This window comes from Ambystoma mexicanum, chromosome 6p (assembly GCF_040938575.1).
Source record: "Ambystoma mexicanum isolate Mex_15411 chromosome 6p, UKY_AmexF1_1, whole genome shotgun sequence".
In the NCBI taxonomy this organism is placed as follows: domain Eukaryota; kingdom Metazoa; phylum Chordata; class Amphibia; order Caudata; family Ambystomatidae; genus Ambystoma; species Ambystoma mexicanum.
The window spans coordinates 459,250,270-459,267,959 of record NC_090935.1 but is presented as its reverse complement, the minus strand read 5'-3'; the positions used below and the strand labels follow the sequence as shown (position 1 = coordinate 459,267,959).

General features: G+C 42.7%; 1 protein-coding gene across 1 annotated transcript in view; it reads right to left on the bottom strand.

Annotated features, from left to right (window-relative positions):
• Window positions 1-17,690, bottom strand: part of ITGA2 (integrin subunit alpha 2) — a 659,006-nt gene that overhangs the window by 369,749 nt on the left and 271,567 nt on the right. Inside the window, exon 5 of the mRNA XM_069627259.1 lies at window positions 11,340-11,454. Coding sequence (XP_069483360.1) covers window positions 11,340-11,454 — 115 coding nt within the window. The remainder of the gene's footprint in view (window positions 1-11,339; window positions 11,455-17,690) is intronic.

The following is a 17,690-nucleotide window of genomic DNA, read 5'->3' as shown; positions in this document are numbered from 1 at the left end:
TGTGTCAGTGTCAGGCATAAAACATCACTCGCTGCACGGAGCGCACATGTTGAGAAAGTAGTGGAGAAAGTGGTCTGTTGTGGTCTGTTGTGGACCGGTGAGGGCCGGCAGCCGTCATTCACTCAGGAGGCGTAGAAGTCTGCAAGAGACAAGTAAGTGGTCTCCAATGAATAACACGGCCGTAGAGACTAAGTGAAAGTAAATATTTATTTGTCGGCTCGGAATACGTGAAGACCCCCTCACATTCTGCTAGTTCAACAAAAACTAGACTATGTTGTAGTGTGCAACACAATCCCAAGGAGTGGGATTAATTCAACTTAAAAGGGCAAGCCCAGTTCGAACAGATCATGCTACAGGCAGAAAAAAGCAGCATAGACGACACGTGGCCAGAGACTGTCATATTTATGTTCCTTTGATCATGCCGAATTGAGGAAGATGGCATACTGGAACTGCAGCAACTAATTGCTGAGGGCGTGCAGTCAACTATCAGGCGAACCTATGTGAATCTTGCGACGTAGCTTAACTCACTCACCGGGAGATAGTTGGACCTCGGTCCTTTGATCTGGCGTCTCTATGAGGTCTGCTCATCAGAGGAGCTTGCATCCGAGGTGCGTAACCTTGATGCCCTGACTCGCCTGAGAAGGAACTTGCAAAATGAGCTCACTCACGAGAAGATAGCCACGCCCGGGATAGGGCACGCAAGGGAGGAAAGTGACGCCAGCACGAAACCTTAATTAGCTGGAAAAAATCTGTTTGCAAAGTCATTTAATTATCTCTAAAAGGTCAAAGAAACAAACAGTTGCTGTTAAGGCAACATAAAAGGGGAGAAAAAATATATACATTACCCCGTCAGTCATTGAAGACAAAAATCTCAAAGTGGCCATGAAACTGCGGAGCAATCCCATCCACGATGACTTAACAGCTCCTGAATGGGAGGAGCAAAAAACCACCAGTAGTCCTCTTGCCAGCTGCTCAGAGGGTCCCCCAGATTTAGAAGGGGGCACAGGCTGTCTGTAGCAGGGATACAACATGTTCAAGACCAGGTCCATGTGGAACTCGTTGTCTATACACCAGTAACAAATAACTAAATGTAGGAAGAAGAAATTACATTGGCAGAAAATTGGAAAAGAGGATTAGAATTTGCAATAACAATGACAAAAATACAAAAATAAATAGAAGATTACTTTGGGAAAAAAAGACTCACAAGTGAGGATGAGCCCACTCGGGGAAAGGACAGTACGGCAAACATAAATAAAAGACTCAGAAGCGCAATAATGGATCTGGACATAAGTGAACAAATACTTGGAAATTTGAATCTCTCGGGGATGGACAAAAATCAAGAGTCGCTGATTTTGGGGCAGGATGAAAGATTGGCAGAACAGCGAGTGCCCCTGGAACTAAGTGACCATCAAGCAGTAACACAAGCCAGGGATCACTCAAATGAAAACACACTGAGCGCAATACATTATGTGCTAAACTCGCTATGTTTGAGTTATTGAAGGGTGAAGTCCAGTCACAAACTGGCTCCATAATAGAAATGATGAATGAGGTGGCCACTTTGGACGGGGCAGTAGTAGGCTTCAGTAATGCCATCAACACAAATGTTATGCAAAAACTGCAAGATCTGAAGATGGAATCAGTTAAGCAAGGCTTAGACCTTTCAGCGATCCAACGATCTTTGGCAGCACAGAAAAAAATTGAAGAGGCAGATTTGGCTGTGAAGAAGAAGAGGCAATGAAATGTACTTGTCAAATAAGGGATAGGGTGGCATCAAGGTAGACTCCCAGGGTCTTTACTGATGGTGAGACTTGTATACTGTTACCAGTAATGTCGAAGGAGGCATAGCAAGGGTTGAGTTTTTGTATTACTGCTGCAGGGCCTAGGATGAAGATTCCAGTTTTTTTTTTATCATTGCAAACACAAATGGCTGGTGGCCATCCAGGGTCGGATAGTTAGGTAGACAGAACTTAGGGTGTTGGAATCATCTAGGTAATTGTGGGATAGAGGGAAGAGGGTTTGGGTATCGTCTGCATAGTTTGTGTAAGATGTGCGAGTCAAGGAGGTCAAAAAAGGGTTGGTGAAGATATTATAGATGGTAGGGGAGACACAGGATCCTTGGGGCACCCGACAAGAGATGGGGGCTGCAGGCACTAGCAGTGTCCGAGAAGACTCCAACAGAGAATAGAGGCAATTCATGCCGTTGCCTAAGGTGAGAAATTGGCTGCCAAGGAGAGTTGGTGGCAGAGTATCTTGTGGTCAACATATTGACACAACTCCAAATCTTGAACCAAAAAGATCTGGATATAGAACGTAAGGAACCTGAAGAGGGGCAACATTCCCAAATGGACGATACCCCTCTCTCTGAGTCAGTCTTGTCTTAAAGGAGTTCTGGAGACTGGCTAACGTAGGAGAAGGTTATCAAGACGAAGAACCATATCAAAAAATCTGAATGGTAAATTCCCCAAGTCAAACGAAAATCCCTGCGGAGGGTGAGAAAGAAGTAAACTCACAAAATGATCCCCAGGGAGGGAAAAGAGAGAGAAAGTAGGAAGCAAGGAGGCAAAAAAGACTGAAAGACAAAGTAGTCCAAAAGAAACAGGAAAAAAAATCAAAGAATCAGAAGAAAGGGAAAAATAAGAACTCAGACACTAACTCATTCTTGATGAAAATAGTTTCCGCTCAAACATTAACATCATGGGCAGAACAGGAGATTGTCAAATTAAACTCAATAGATGATCCCCAGATGAAAGTTGAAACAAGGAGAAAGACAAAAGAACAGGATAAAGGTTTTAAAGAAGCCCAGGAAGGCTCGGGAAAAACCAGAACATCAAAAGAGTCCTACACAACTCTGACATCGAGAGGATCACAAACTGAAAAAGTGATGATTGATCTATCAGTGGACACTGTGTTACCCAATTTGAAGGGAGGCTTAACAATAGCCCCGATATTCCTAAAGGCCAAATCAAAGACAGGGGCAATAAACCAACCAGTAAAGGATGCAAACTCGGGAGAAGTAAAAACTAATCAGAAGATTGCCCTGATCTTCCTAAAAATGACTCAAGCTCAGACAAAAGTACCACCTCCTGTGGAAGAAATAAAACGGGGAGAAGGTAAATGTAGTATGATCGGAGACATCAGGATCTGTGTGGGAAAATTCAAGGAAACAGACGAGATAGTGAATCCAGACTCAGGCATTCCAGCAACAGAGGAAAATTCAGGAATACAAGAGGGAAGGGAAACCAACGCAGCATCACCATTCGCAATGCTGATAATTTGGTTATCACTTTCCACAAAAGAAAATCATGCAAAATGTCTAAATTGGGGGGTTGGGGGTGTGATTCTATCTTTGTTAAAGAAAGTACCACGTCTTCTTCTAGTTAATAGTAAAGATATAGAGTTTGTAAGATTTATAGAAGTGTATGTGGCTATTGATGAAGCAAAATTGGAATTCAAGAAACTGGATATGTTGGTGTCAAAAACTCAACCAGAATCACTGCAAACAATGGGCCCAGGGGGTCCAAAATTTTCTCAAAAACAGGGTGGAGGAAATTGCCATCTGACCCAACTCCTGACTTCCCCCGGCTCTGGCGATTCATCGAGAGACACTAACAAGAACAGTATCCTAGCATTACTCCCGAGTATCCTTACTGAGGTTCTCCAGAAACTTGGGTTAGGCCAACAACATCTTTAAAAATGAAGGGTTGAAGGTTATTTGTTGGAACACACGGGGGCCCAACAATTTCACATCAAGGGCGATGAAATACTACCTCTTCGGGGAGGGGATGTCCTGATGCTACAAGAGACATGGATAACTAATCAAATTGTAGTAGAGGGATATCATATAGAGGTGCAAGGTGCCTCTCAGAAAGAAAGATGGAGGCCCAGTGTTGGGTTCTTTATGGCCTTTAAATGTTCAAAATTTAAGGATGTTACCATTATAGAATCGAATACACAGGGTATGCAAATGTGTAAAGCAACACTAAGAAATAACAAATGTGATCGGTTAATATTGTTTTGTAATATCTACTGGAATCCTGTGTGCTCAGAGCTTTGTGTTTTTTTGGACCAGCTGGACAAATCCCTGGGGAAAATGAAAACTTTATATTCGGGAGCGGACACCATTTTGTGGGGGGGGGCTTCAATGCACGATGCATCCAATTGTTAAGAGATCAAACAAAATCAACTGGGAAGAAAATTATTAAGAAAGGTCATTTATGGGTGGAGTTTTGAAATGACTGGGATCTTAAAATGTCAAATGGAACTTTGCAGCGAGATATCCCAGCTAAACCCTCCAGAATTCAGGGTACTTCAGTTTCAACTTTGGATTATCTGTTTCTCTCGGGTTTACTTTTCCAACGGAAAGTCATCTTGAATATTAGAGAAGGGGGTGGGAGTGATCACCTCAGTTTAGAACTGTCTTTCCCAGAAATAACATCAGAAACTCAATTACGAAATACTCAGGGCTATAATGTTAGGAAGGGAAGAGTCTGTTTGCTTAAATACAAAGCAGGGGAAGTAAAACTTAATGAAAGGCTATCACCTCTGGCCGAGCATACTCAAAAAGAGAATCGCTCCCCCTCAGGCTGTATAAAGTTTATTTGGTTAACTTGTCCACCCAAGACTAATGGTGGCGGACTTAAACAAGTTCACCGACATGTGTATGCTGAAAAAACAATGAAAAAGAACTAAACAAGAACATAAGATTGTTTAAAAAAAAATAGGGGCGATGAGAAGGATCAAAAGGCAGGAAAAAGAGCCTTACAAAACTCATATAAAGAGTGGTCACTGTCCAGGAACATAAAAAGAAATCAACAGGACGCGGAACATATATCAGTGCTATTGGGCAAAAAGGATGCAAAGGGACTTTGGTCCGTTATACATGAGTTGGAAGGGAAAAAACAAATCAGCAATGTAATCTGGTTCCAGAAAAAGAATTGATTAATTATCTAAGTCTAGCCTTTGGTAAGCCCGAAAAAACTGTATGCCAATATAACACACAGGCAAATTGGCACCTAACTTTCAATGAATCAGACATTGAAGAACTACTTTTGAAGGGGTCCACCTCGAAAGCCACAGGACCAAATGGGCTGACCTATCAGGTATTGAGGAATAGCTCGGGTTTGTGGGCAACATTGCTCAATTGGCTTTTTAGAGAGATCCTGGCCCAGAAGAAATTGCCACCTTCATGGCGAACCACTACTATCATCCCCCTGTTTAAGGGGGGCGATAGGACGTTGGCATCAAACTACCGCCCTATTGCCCTCCTAGCATTGACAGCCAGATTTTTATGAAGGTCATTTTCGGAGAATTGGAGACCTAGGAAAGAAGAGCAGGGGTGTTATCCAATTGTGAAATGGGCATAAGAAGGGGAATATCGACTGCAATAAATGGTATGGTGTTAAATCTACTGAGTGAAAAAATGCAGGAAAGGGGTGAAGAACAACTGTATGGAGCCTGGATGACTTCTCCAGGGCCTTTGATCAGGTAGACAGGGGAAGGTTTTGGCAGAAAACTAAGAGGAAAGAGCATAACAGAAGGTCTCTTGGGGATGCTTATCGAGTTCCATAGAGAGAATGACATTAGGGTGTGATTGGATGCAGAGGGTCATATGTCTGAACCGGTCAGAGTGAACTGGGGGGCCAGGCAGGGATGCCTCGGGCCCCTTTATTCTTTAACATGTATACAGCCGACATGGGGGATTACTTAGTGCCGTATGCGTTGGCATGTCCAGTATTGAATGGGTTAAAAATTCACTGGCTTGCCTATGCAGACGATGTGGTGGTCCTGGACAGAACGGCCATTGGTCTACAAGGTCTGCTCAACGGTCTACACCAGTATGCAGGTGAAAATGGGCTTTCCTTAAATCCAAATAAATCTAAGGTCATGAACTTTAGGCAAAAAAACAAAAAAATTGCCTTCCCCAGTTGGTCAATGGGGGGTGAGGCAATAACAAGGGTAGAGGATCTGGTTTATTTGGGGTATAGAATCTTTGCTAACCTGGCAATCTGTAAGCTGGAGCTGGATATTGAAACAAAAATAAAACCACTTGCAGCACAGATGAAGAACATTCTGTGGAAATATGGTAGATTTTCAATTGTTCCAGTGATGACGTTTTATCAGGCAAAGGTAATTCCCGTCTTGCTATATGGTCTTAAAGCTAAACCCCAGTTATGGAACAACACGTGGCAAAAATGGGAAGGCCTATTGTGGAAACATGCTTTGGGTCTGCCAATGAGCCTGGTGATGGACAATCTTAGATTTGAGCTGGGTCTCAGATCCCTAAAATGCCACGTTGGTTGGAAACTGATACTATTGCAACAACAAATTACCACAGCTCAGGGTAACTCATTATATACAAATATGAGTAAGCACCTAGAGGAGGGTAGATCAAAATCTCTGGAAAGGTTAAACTCACTGGTGAAAGAGCTACTCGCAGGGGCAGATAAAGAGAGCTAATTGTTGCAAGAAAACCCTGTAAAGGGAAAAAGAAAATGGAAGCAAATGGACTGGATCCAGACTACTGAAAGAGTAAGATCAGGGTCCAATCCCAACCCCTTACAAACAATAGATCGAAAGTTGGGCTTTCTAAGTAAATACTTGATCAAGTTTCCCGACTGGAAAAACTGAATATCTTACATTGTAAGTGGTTTCAACCCAGCACTCCAACTAAGTCAATGCCTAGCATGAGATGCCCTGCTGGAACCCTTATTTATATATTATTATGTCAAAGGTTATTTTATTTCTGGATGATGTAACCTTATATAACGCCCCTCTCTTTGAATCCCCCCCGGTCTCTGAATCAAAAGGTAGGTTGTTTTGCAAAGTTAAAAGATTGATTTGATGAATCAAACTATATATATATATCACACTTTTATGAATATGAACAATATCTAGATAAAAAACGCATTAATATGTATACACTGATCAGCAGTGGGTGATATCACAACAATCAACAATCTCTTTAATCAATAGGAGTATGGGTGAGAAGAATAATGTGGCAGAGAATAAAACTTTGTATGGGTTCAATGAAATGCAATGATATGAAATTAATGCAGCACAGAAATAAAACTTGATAAGAAGTCAATCAATGTAAACACTCTTTCCCCCTGTTACTACACAATCCCCCCTAATATGCAGTATGAAGAGATGGAATGAGGGAAAACAGGTTTCAGGAATGTACAATCAACAATGCAGTTTCACTCCCAATTCCCCCCAGCAGGTTTAGAGAACAGGAATGATTTTAAACAGGTCAAATGCTTTTGAATGTGATTTGAAATGAATGAAAACAATGCTAAAAATGACTTTAATTTTGGATAGGTTCAGGTAGACACTAGCAATGATGTTTGGGTGATTAATAGATATGAAACTGAATTCAGAAGTTGAATGCAAGAACAGCTGTTTTATATGAAATGAAATTGAGCCAAAAGCAGAATCGCGAAAAACATTTCAGCGCGAGAAATGCGATTACAGAAAAACTATAAGAACTTGGAGTGCGGTTCTTAGTTTGTTTGAAAGCTAGGGAGGTTAGCTTCAATTTTACATTTAAATTTCCTAGCATATACAGTTCAAAAGTTACAGAGGTTTTAGTAAAGGTCGATTTTTCTCAAAAGAGTCAAGATTTCAAAATGACAGATGCGCTGTTGAAGATTACAAACAAGGATTTCTTAACACTATGGGGCTATGAAGATGCAAGATACCCAACGGTCAGCCACCAGAACAGCGGCGCCTCCGCTCTGACTTTTGTCCGCCAAGACACTTGTCCTTCTTCAGCAAATATATTTAGCGCCAAGATGATTTATCACTACAATTATCACAGGACTATGTGGATGAGAGAAGGAGTCAGGATAGACAAAAGAGATTCTACAATGCAGTCCTGGATATGTTGGAATGGGTTGGATAGGATTACTTAAAACTAAGATTGGCTATGGGCAGTTCTATGCTAAATATTCACACTATGGCTTTGGAATGGAATAGGCCCATCAAGATCTGGTCAAGGGACTGGAATTCGCTCGCCACCGGACAGATCTCAGGCACTTGCTTCTGCTCTCAGCAAGGCACTCTGGTCTCTGTGCGGCCTCTGGTTCTGGATCTGACGGGTTGGTTCTGGGTTACAGCCTGATCTACTGATTTGGATCTCTGGGTTTTAGCAAGGGTTTTTGGCCAGAAGCAGCAAAACAGCACAGCCAAGCTGTTGGATTTGTGGTGCCCCTTGGAAGTTTGGGGTTAAGGGTTTAACGGCGCTGACACCTTTTACGGTGCCGTTAACCCCTTAACGCCAGGGTCCTAATGAGGCCCAATGTTTAAAATAGTCTTGTCCTAAAATACAAATTACATTTTTACCAAATATATCCACCAATGTCTTAATTCCAGCTTTTTTAAAATATAGTTTTGAATTGTATCCACCTCTATTGCTTCTGATAGAAAGTCTTTCCTTTTCATACTTTGATTTCATGTATCAGTTTAAATGACAGGTTAAGTAATCGCCAGCTTCTGACACAGGCGAGCAGTGGTACTAGGCCCATTTTTGACATATTCTTCCAAGCAAGCATCTTTAAATGTGGATTTTTTTCTGATAAAATATGTTTCTGCTGACATTGTGCTTAGGTGAATTCTTTATACACAGTGATGTTTAACACCCAACAAGGAGGTTGGATCTCTTGTGATGTTTGGGAACCAAGATTTATGCACTTTCCACAGCAAGGGAAAAACAGATTTTTAAACAGCTCTGTGTTTCTCTTGCAATGCAGGACTGCTTTTTCAAACAGTTTCATTTTCCTCTGTGGGCAGTCAAATGATGGGTTTTGGCAGTGGTCTCCTGTGTTACCACAGACATAGGCAAAATTGGATTGGCGGCCTATTTTTCGTGTTTTCCTGCGCACTTCTGGTTGAATTTAGCGCGCATAATGCTTTCCAGCCGCCATTATGAGGTTTCTGATGCAAGCAGTTCACATTAATGTTGCAGGGCATGGACTAGTGGGTTAAAACATCCCACAACATGGTGAAGTGTTAGCAAGAAGAGGAATGGGGAAAATGGCCATAAACCTGTGCCAGATCTGTAAAAACCCAGAAAAACAATCCATTACACATCTGATGATGGAGTGTGAAGGAACTAGTTTGGCCAGACATCAGTTTCTTAGCACATTTATCTCTGAAACAAGATATTGGGTACAAGATCAATTATTGGAAATATTGATTGACGGTCAGTCTCAGCAGAAGTCAATAGCTGTGATACAAATGCTCGAGAGCTGCAAGATAGGGCTTTAAACCCTTGGTAAGAAGGGCCAGCCTGCCTCTTGGTAAATGGTAAACTTACAGTTTAGATTATGGAAGGCACAGTGAGACCACAGTTCTATTAATGTTTGGCCCTTTTAGGTTCCTAATCATTTAGATTTAGTTACCTGTAAAAAAATGTTTTAATGATTTTATAATGATTTGGAAATTACTTCACTATTACTTTTAAGTTAATCTGATGTAAAATGGTCTGTGTTTTTTTACATGTGTTTTGTGGAAATATGAATTTGTTTATTCTGAAAGGTTATTTTGTAACCATATACAATAAAATAAAGCATATGAGGTGTTGTATATGCCCCTTAAATGCATGCATGAATTCAAACACTCAGGTGGGTGGAAGGCTGGTGACCATCAGTCCTCCCCCATTGAGGGTTCTGAATGCACAGTCCAACCCTTATCTTGATGGGGGTCTTTTCAAAGTGAATAGAAATGCTCAAGCTGTGCACAATTATTTTTATTTGTGGCACCTGAGGGTGGTCGGTAGCCTGACAAGACACTTGATTAATTTGCAATTTCCCCTGCACCTTGCCAGAGACAATGCAGAACTGGAACAAGAGGAGGATCTTGCAGGGAAAGGGAATGTACAATCACATCCTGTTGCCAACCAGCAAAACAATAAGGAATTTGCCAGGCACATCTCCACACACACCCCAGTTCAAATTCTGCGATAGAATAAAACTGCACACGCAATAGTAGTTAACCAGGTGGTCATTTACTTTTGTGATATAGTTTCCTACATGTATGACCTTGGTCAGGCAAATAGGGAAAATATTTGGTGAACCATGGAAATACGTCTTGGTGTGCCAAGACACAATGAACAAATCATTCTTATGTAATTATTAAGCTCAGCAACTCTACAAAGCTGGGACTTATATGTTCTGCAGACTGTCAAGTGACAATGCAAAGTGATCATCCTCCAATCCTCCTACATTTATGTATTCCTAGATAACAGGTTTGCCTTAAAAGGATCAATTACTCCCATAAATTAGACCATTATCAGGCAATGATGCTCCAGCACCTAGAAATACTCCACTGTGGCTGAGCGACATCGCAAAGACATTGTCCCGAGAGGATAGCACAGCGGCAGCGTGCGCGTCTTGGAAGCAAGACGACACAAAGCAACAACAGGTTCGATCCCCGGGTCCGCGCTTAAAAACCTCTGAGTGTTTAAGCGCGTTATAAATACGTAACTAAGACAAAGAAAAAAAAAAAAAAAACACAATTGCACAACTAAGAAAAACTAACAATTCCTGTAACAGCGCCTCGATGCCTGCGGGCTGTGTGAGCGCTTTATAAATGTAAATAAATAAATAAATAAAATAAATAAATAAATTTGCACTGATCAGCCAGCTCAAAGAGATATTTATATTGAGTAGAACAAAATAACGCATTGCACTAGTCGGTCGCTGCAAGCCACAGTGCAAAATCACGGAAGCGTTATATGTCATCTGACCACTTTGTTTACGGATTTATCTTCTCGATCTTTCCTATATAAAATGGCTAAATGTTCATCACCATTACCTCTTCGTCCCTCTTTCTTGTCTCAGTCCTAATCTAATGAGGGCTCCTGGCTCAAACGGATTAAAAAAAATCACACCCAATCACTGGGGGCTGGCCGGCCCACCCCTGCCTGGCTGCCAGCATGTCCTGTCAATTCAAGTAGTACACGTCACTGCATCCATCCAGGGAGGGAGGGTCGTAGGACTGTGACGAATGAAGGAGAGTAGTAATGAAGACATTACTCATACATAGACCTTTGTTCAACGATAGAATAATGGGTGCTAGTAAAACACAGAGCTAAAGCACTAATTGGAAGATGAACTTGGAAAGAATAATAGCATGTAAAGGAATTGAAAAAAACATCTCTGCTTCAAAGAACAGCTATGGATGTTTTGGGTCTAGTTCCAGAGAAGTCATGCTCAACGCTTTACGCATTTGCCATGCAGAGACATTTATAATCACGTTCATAATAGAGCACACCAATCCCGCAAGTAAAATAGAACAATAAAGGTGTGTAGAGCAGTTAAAAGATTCCTCAAATGTCTTACTTTGAAGAGCAGGAGAAAAACTTCTGAGGATTTGAAAACTTGAGCTGACGTCCGAACACATTCCAGTTGTATAGTATTGACTTCCACATTGTTGTGCCCACAATGGACCGCATGCCTTTGGAAGGAGAAAGACCACCAATGTTTTTAATCAGCATTTCAGTGAAGTTCATTCAATAGATCATTTCCAAATACTACATTGACCATGTTTACATGTACACTTTCATAGTCAAAGTGAATTCATTAGTTTAGATATCTATAGGTTGATAGGTGTATGTTCTTGTTACGTTTTTACTTATGTGCACATTAAGTTCATCAGAAGCCAAGAGAGGTCTAATAGCGTGCATGAGCATATACAATGGATACGTTATGCAAATAAATAGGTTATCATAGTTTGTGTGGACATTTCAGCTGCAATACTACAGCACATTTCGAGTGGCAGGGCATCCAAGGGGCAGCAGGTGTACCCTCCTGATTACTGAGATTGGTATGGGGATAGGAGGATTGAAAGGCAGCACGAAATACATTGGGGTTCTAGACTGACAATATTGCACTTTTGTTCTAGACTGCAGTCAGCAGGTTTATTGACCAATGTCAGTTGTCCTGTATGATAAAATGTGTTTTGTGTTATACACACACACACGCACGCACACACGCACACACGCACACACACGCACGCACGCACACATGGGGTCAGAGAACACAGCTACATAACAGCAGCAGAGTATACACTCTGTATAGTCGATGACTAGCATTTGAAGAGGTATGGCCGGCTCAGGCGTATTAGAGAAGGGAACTGTAACTAGGGCACTGGGTCACATTTGCCAATAGGGCAATAGGCCCATGGCCGAACCAAAAAACAAAATGCTAGTGTGGGCCTGTTTTTTGGTCAAAGTGGGCCACTTTTTTGTCCAATGTGGGCCAGTTTGATGAGTTACTTCACTAAAGAGCTAATAGTTTTGACTAGTGTTGCTGAATGATTATTCTTTAAAATGTACAATTTAAAAACTCCCCCTTAGGTACTATTGAAACAGTGTCATAAAAGGAATGAATTGCCATTTGCAACTGTGGGCCACTTTTTGAAAGGTGCCCGAGCCAATTGTATAGCCCAGTCCGATCCTGCCAGGGCTCTAAATAATAAATCAATAATAGGGACTTAGGAAGGTTAAGGAACTAGACTAGATACTGTTGGGAGGGCACATGAGCTGTAGGTGGGTGGGGGTGGGAATTGTGGGTAGTTGACAGTCCCCTGCATATGCATTTAGTAGGAAGAGGAGACGGGCAAAGGACTGAGAACGCCATGTGCATTTCTAAGACAGAGAAGAAGAACAAAGCACATTGAACCCCACATTTATTTAGCAGACAGAGGAGAAGGCCTAAGCATTGTGATACCCATGTGCATTTAATAGGCTAGGTGAAGGCCATAGCATCAAATACACTGCATGCCTTTAATATGTGTTGCAGAAGGAAAAGCACTGAGAACACCCCTGGCATTCCATAGGTGAAGGAGAAGGCCAAATCAGTTGGAGCCCCATGTACATTTAGTAGGTCGAAAAGAAATGGGGGGTGCACTGACAACTCCATATGCCTTTAATAGGCATCGGAGCAGAGCAAAGTACTCAGCTACCCACATTCATTTATTAGGTGGAGGAGGAAACCAAACCACTTATAGCCTCATGTGTATTTAGTAGGGATAGGAGAAGGTCAAAGCACTGCCAGCCCCCACATACATTTAGTAGGCATATGAGAAAGCAAACGCACTAACAAATATAAATGCAATTAATGCATTTCATAGATGGAGCAGAAGACAAAGCACTGCAAAAACCCCCAGGCATTCCATAGGCAAAGTAGAAGGACAAAGCATTGACAACACCATTGGCATTTAGTTGATGAAGGGAAGATCAAAGCTCTAAGAACAATACATGTATTTACTTAGAAGACATGGGTCAAGCCAAATGCACCGAGAGGCCCCCACACATTTAATAAGTGTAGGAGAAGCCCAAAGCACCAAGACCCCCATGTACATTTAGTTGGTGTAGGAGAACGTCAAAGAACTGAGACTGACATATGCATTTATTAGGCAAAGAAGGCCAAAGCACAGAAACTCCCAGACTCATTGCGTAGGCAGAGGAAAAGGCCAGAGAAGTGAGAACCCCTGGTGCCTTTATTAAAGGGCAAATGTGAATTAAATTAGCATATCTAATCTGCTGTGACATCCAAATGTTGTAATGGATGAGAGAGTGATGGGAGGTGGGGGGGATATACTGTGTTGTTCTTTAATCTGCTCCAGCAGTGGGCGTTTGCATTGGAGAAGGTAAATAGTATGTAGGTCTCTGTGATAGCCAAGGAAGTCGATCAGTAGCCGCAGACCATTTCCTCTGCAAAGAGGAGAGGAGGGAAAACTGTCTAAAGTGAAGCCAGCGCATTAGGAAGAAATGTACGTGTGCATTTGCATCAGGCACAATAGAATAGAATTCAGGAAGACGAGGTTCCAGAAGGACAAACTATGACATCAAGTCAGCAACAAAGAGAGACGACTACAGATGAGCAACACGAGGTGATTCCTAAACATCCCACCACATTGATGTCTGAAACAGATGACAATAAAGAACAAAGATAATGCCCCATCGCAAGATTCAAACTTGAGACCGAGACTCCTCTGCTTTGGGCATAGCACAGATGGCGGGGGAGACCATGAGACAGAATAAGGCGATGCAGGCATTGGCAAACCCATGCAATGGCAAAGGGCAAGCACTGCCCACATGAACCAAGCTTCAGACACATCCCCTGCACGAGTGGTCAGTCTTTTCCCAAGACAGCTGATAAAACACACGCAAGGTGGAGTACAACTTTGCAGCTATAAATATCAACAGCACTGGCTCCTCATTCAACAGTACCCACACAACACCCACTGGAGAGTACACCAAGCACAAGCTTACAAGGGGGAGTGGTTAGGCACCTCTCTGCCCCACCAAAGAATCAGGCGTGTAAAGTTATGTTTCGGTGGAAATGGAAGAGGCACATCCTACCAACAGCCATCTGTGCAAAAAACCTGTCTTGCGAGGAAAGCCAGGTACCAAATTGCGTACCCCTTCCAAGTGGGGCCATAATAGAAATCATCAACCGGATGCTCGGAAAAATGAAAGGGTAAAGGAGCAGTCCCTAGCCCTCAACTGCAGGCAATGGGCGAACTTGCACCTCCGTCCAGCCCCATTACTCCACAGAATCGTGCTGATTTACTGACGTTCACAATATACCTTTTGAAACAGCATCTTTGCCTGCATTTTCCACATTACTCAAACAACCTATGTTCTCCTCAATGTGCCAGCCAACCATTGCCAAGGATTTTTATCAAGTCACACAATATCTCAAAAAACAAACTTGGTGTAATTTTGGCAACAGATCTACTGCCCTATTATTTTGTAGAATCCATTCAGGCAGTGCATTGGACTTCAGAGTTCGTCTTCATGTGAACTTCAATAGCATGACTCTACAACCATGTTATGGCAGCAGTGGGAGTAGGACAGGACCACTGTGAGAGTGTGAACGCCAACCTTGTACATGTGAAACTGTGATCAATGCACATATTTCAGTCCCATCAACAGACAATGGGTCCCCTTCACTATGCTTCCCTTCAGCAAAGCCCAGGACAGTGACTGCCTGACCTTATTTGCCAGCAGGACACTTTGTGTATGAAAGGGTTTGACGGTTAGTTGGTCTGATAGGGGAATTTGTCTCTGGGAGACCGTGAAGGAGGTTGTGGCACCATGGCAGAGTCACTAAGGTTTAAAAGTGAGATTTGTGAGAGCTACATGGTGCTACGATTGCAGCTGCCATGAGGATAGGCAAAATCATGCATGAGTGCTGCTTTCTCCATTAGGAATGGCATATGAAGTGGATCAGCACAAAATGGAGGACCATCATGCTGTGGTTGCTCTCTTCATAGGCCAGTATCCATCACTAGATGACATGGTAAGTGCGTCGAAGACGATGTACACCATCTTTAGAAAAAAGAATATCTTTACCTAAATTTAGAAAAAAAGTGAAAACCTTTTTGTTCTCGTCTTTTGCTTGATGTCCTTAATATTATCTCTGGTATAATGGTTGAGTGCCAAGAAACCCATTGGGTAGTAGCGTCTGCACAAATAGACAATAAATACAATTTAGACACGGCTACAATGCTGTGACTTGGTAGAATACAATCCCCCATAGAGTGAAGTGACAGCGAGAACAGTGCAGTGCAGAACTACCGCAATAGCCAGAGCCCGCAAGTGGAGGGTGCATATTTAACACCTACACCGTGGAAAATGTTGGACAGCGTTTCTTCTTTAATGCAGCCTTTTTAAAATGTCTGCCCTGTGTGTTAGCTGATATGCTACGTCATTGAATCCGTTGGTGTTAGAACTATCCAACATAATAAATTAACATTAAGCAGGACCACTGTCCATGAATCTGTTCTCGACCTTTCGACAGGATGCACACATTGTTGGGATAAAGGGGATCATGGAACCCCTCCTGGCATCTTGTCTTGACCCATGGTTTAAAGAAAAGGTGGCACATTTTAAACAGCATGAGGATGGCTAGCCATGTGTAAGGAAGTAGTAAAGATATCTTGAAACGATTGACTGGAACAAGAAGATAGTGCCATAGGTCATAGATCAAACAACCAGGTGCTGGGTTCAACCACCAGGAAGAGGTTTCCCGGTCACTGCACATTCATTCTCCACAACTTCTGACACCAATTGACCAACTTGCATCGGCCCTAAACTTGGTATCTCACGTCTGGCTACAGATTTCAGTATACTCTAATTTGGCATGCCCAGCTATGGGGAACTTGCATTTCAAGTCTTGCGAAGCAATAATCATCCATCGGAACATTATAATTTCCCATTTATACTGATGCACAGTTGCATACAGAGCGTGCTCTATGCAAGCTTTCTCAAGGAAATTAACAATTAGAGCATGTCATTTCCTTCCAGTAAAACACCGTCTTTCGCACTGTATACTTAACATGGAATTGTTCAACTATATTCAGGAGAAAGAAAGAGACTAAAGATGGGATCAGAGAAGATGGGTAATAACATGATTCGTAGGAATGCAGGTTAGACATTTATAAATATGTTTAACAGACACAATTATAACAAGGATACATTAAAAAAATAGAGAGATAATAGAAAATCCAGAATGTAACATTATCATCAGTGTCACAGGGTTTAGCATTACACATATATAGACAACTTACATGCATGTTATTTTGAGATAGATGGTGAGGTCACTCTGATACACTTATTTTGATTAAACAATCACATATCATGCATGTAGGAATTTTATTGATATAGCCTTATATGTGTAAGTGCAATAATGTATAGGCAACCAAGTAGTTGTTTCCCACAGATTGTGGACTATGGTTAAAGTGACGACCCTGCTAGTCGATGGTGCCATTGAGTCAGGCTGTGCTCTGCCAGAGCGTGACCAGTGACAGGGAGCTAGCGTCTCATCTGACACTCGCTTGTCGCCACCATCACTGCTGGAGGAGGGCGCTGCGCTAGAAGGCTCTGTGGCATGTGATGTGCTCTTCTTGAACACATCATTTTGCTACCTCCTGTGGCGTTGCCCGATGACGGGCGAACGCGGCGGCGTGACGCGTCACGCCGCCGCGTGGTGTTTAAATAAAGGGGGCGTTCCCGGCCGCAGGAGAGCGACCGGGAAGCCCGAACGAACAACACCGTGTCTCTGTGTGCTGTCTGTTGTGGGGCTTGCGGGACCGCATCGGGGGCACGGATGGCGACCCCCAACAGTGGCGACGAGGTGTAGAGGAGACCCGGGCCCGGCGGTGAATGTATTCATCACAATTTTTCTCGTGGGAGCGGATCGAAGATTCGCTCCGATCAAGGCCGGGTCGCGAGGACGCACACGCGGCCGGCGGCCATTTTGTTTGAAGGCCATAAATATTTCGAAGGCTCCGGTTCGGAGCGGAATCACTTTATGGGCCTAATTTTTGGACACATCAGGAGCGGACAGCTCCATCTGCACGCCCATACCTGTGATATGGTTTTTTGAGTTTTCCTGGGACTCACACGTCGTGTAGAAGCCCGGAGAAGGATTGCCATGACTGGGCTTGCCTGATACCAATCCAATGCTCCAGGCTTAATTTTTGGAACTTTCTGAGTTGGAAGGGACATGACACAGTGGCTGCATGCAATTTTCTTCATCACCCTCATCATCAGTGTGCTGTGCATTCTTTTTCGTCTCCTTCATCATCAGGTGGGTCTGAGTTGCGGCCCCCAACGCTGTGGCTGGGGGTGCCTGTGCGCTCAAGTCCATGGATGAATCGGATGGTGCTGACAGTGACTT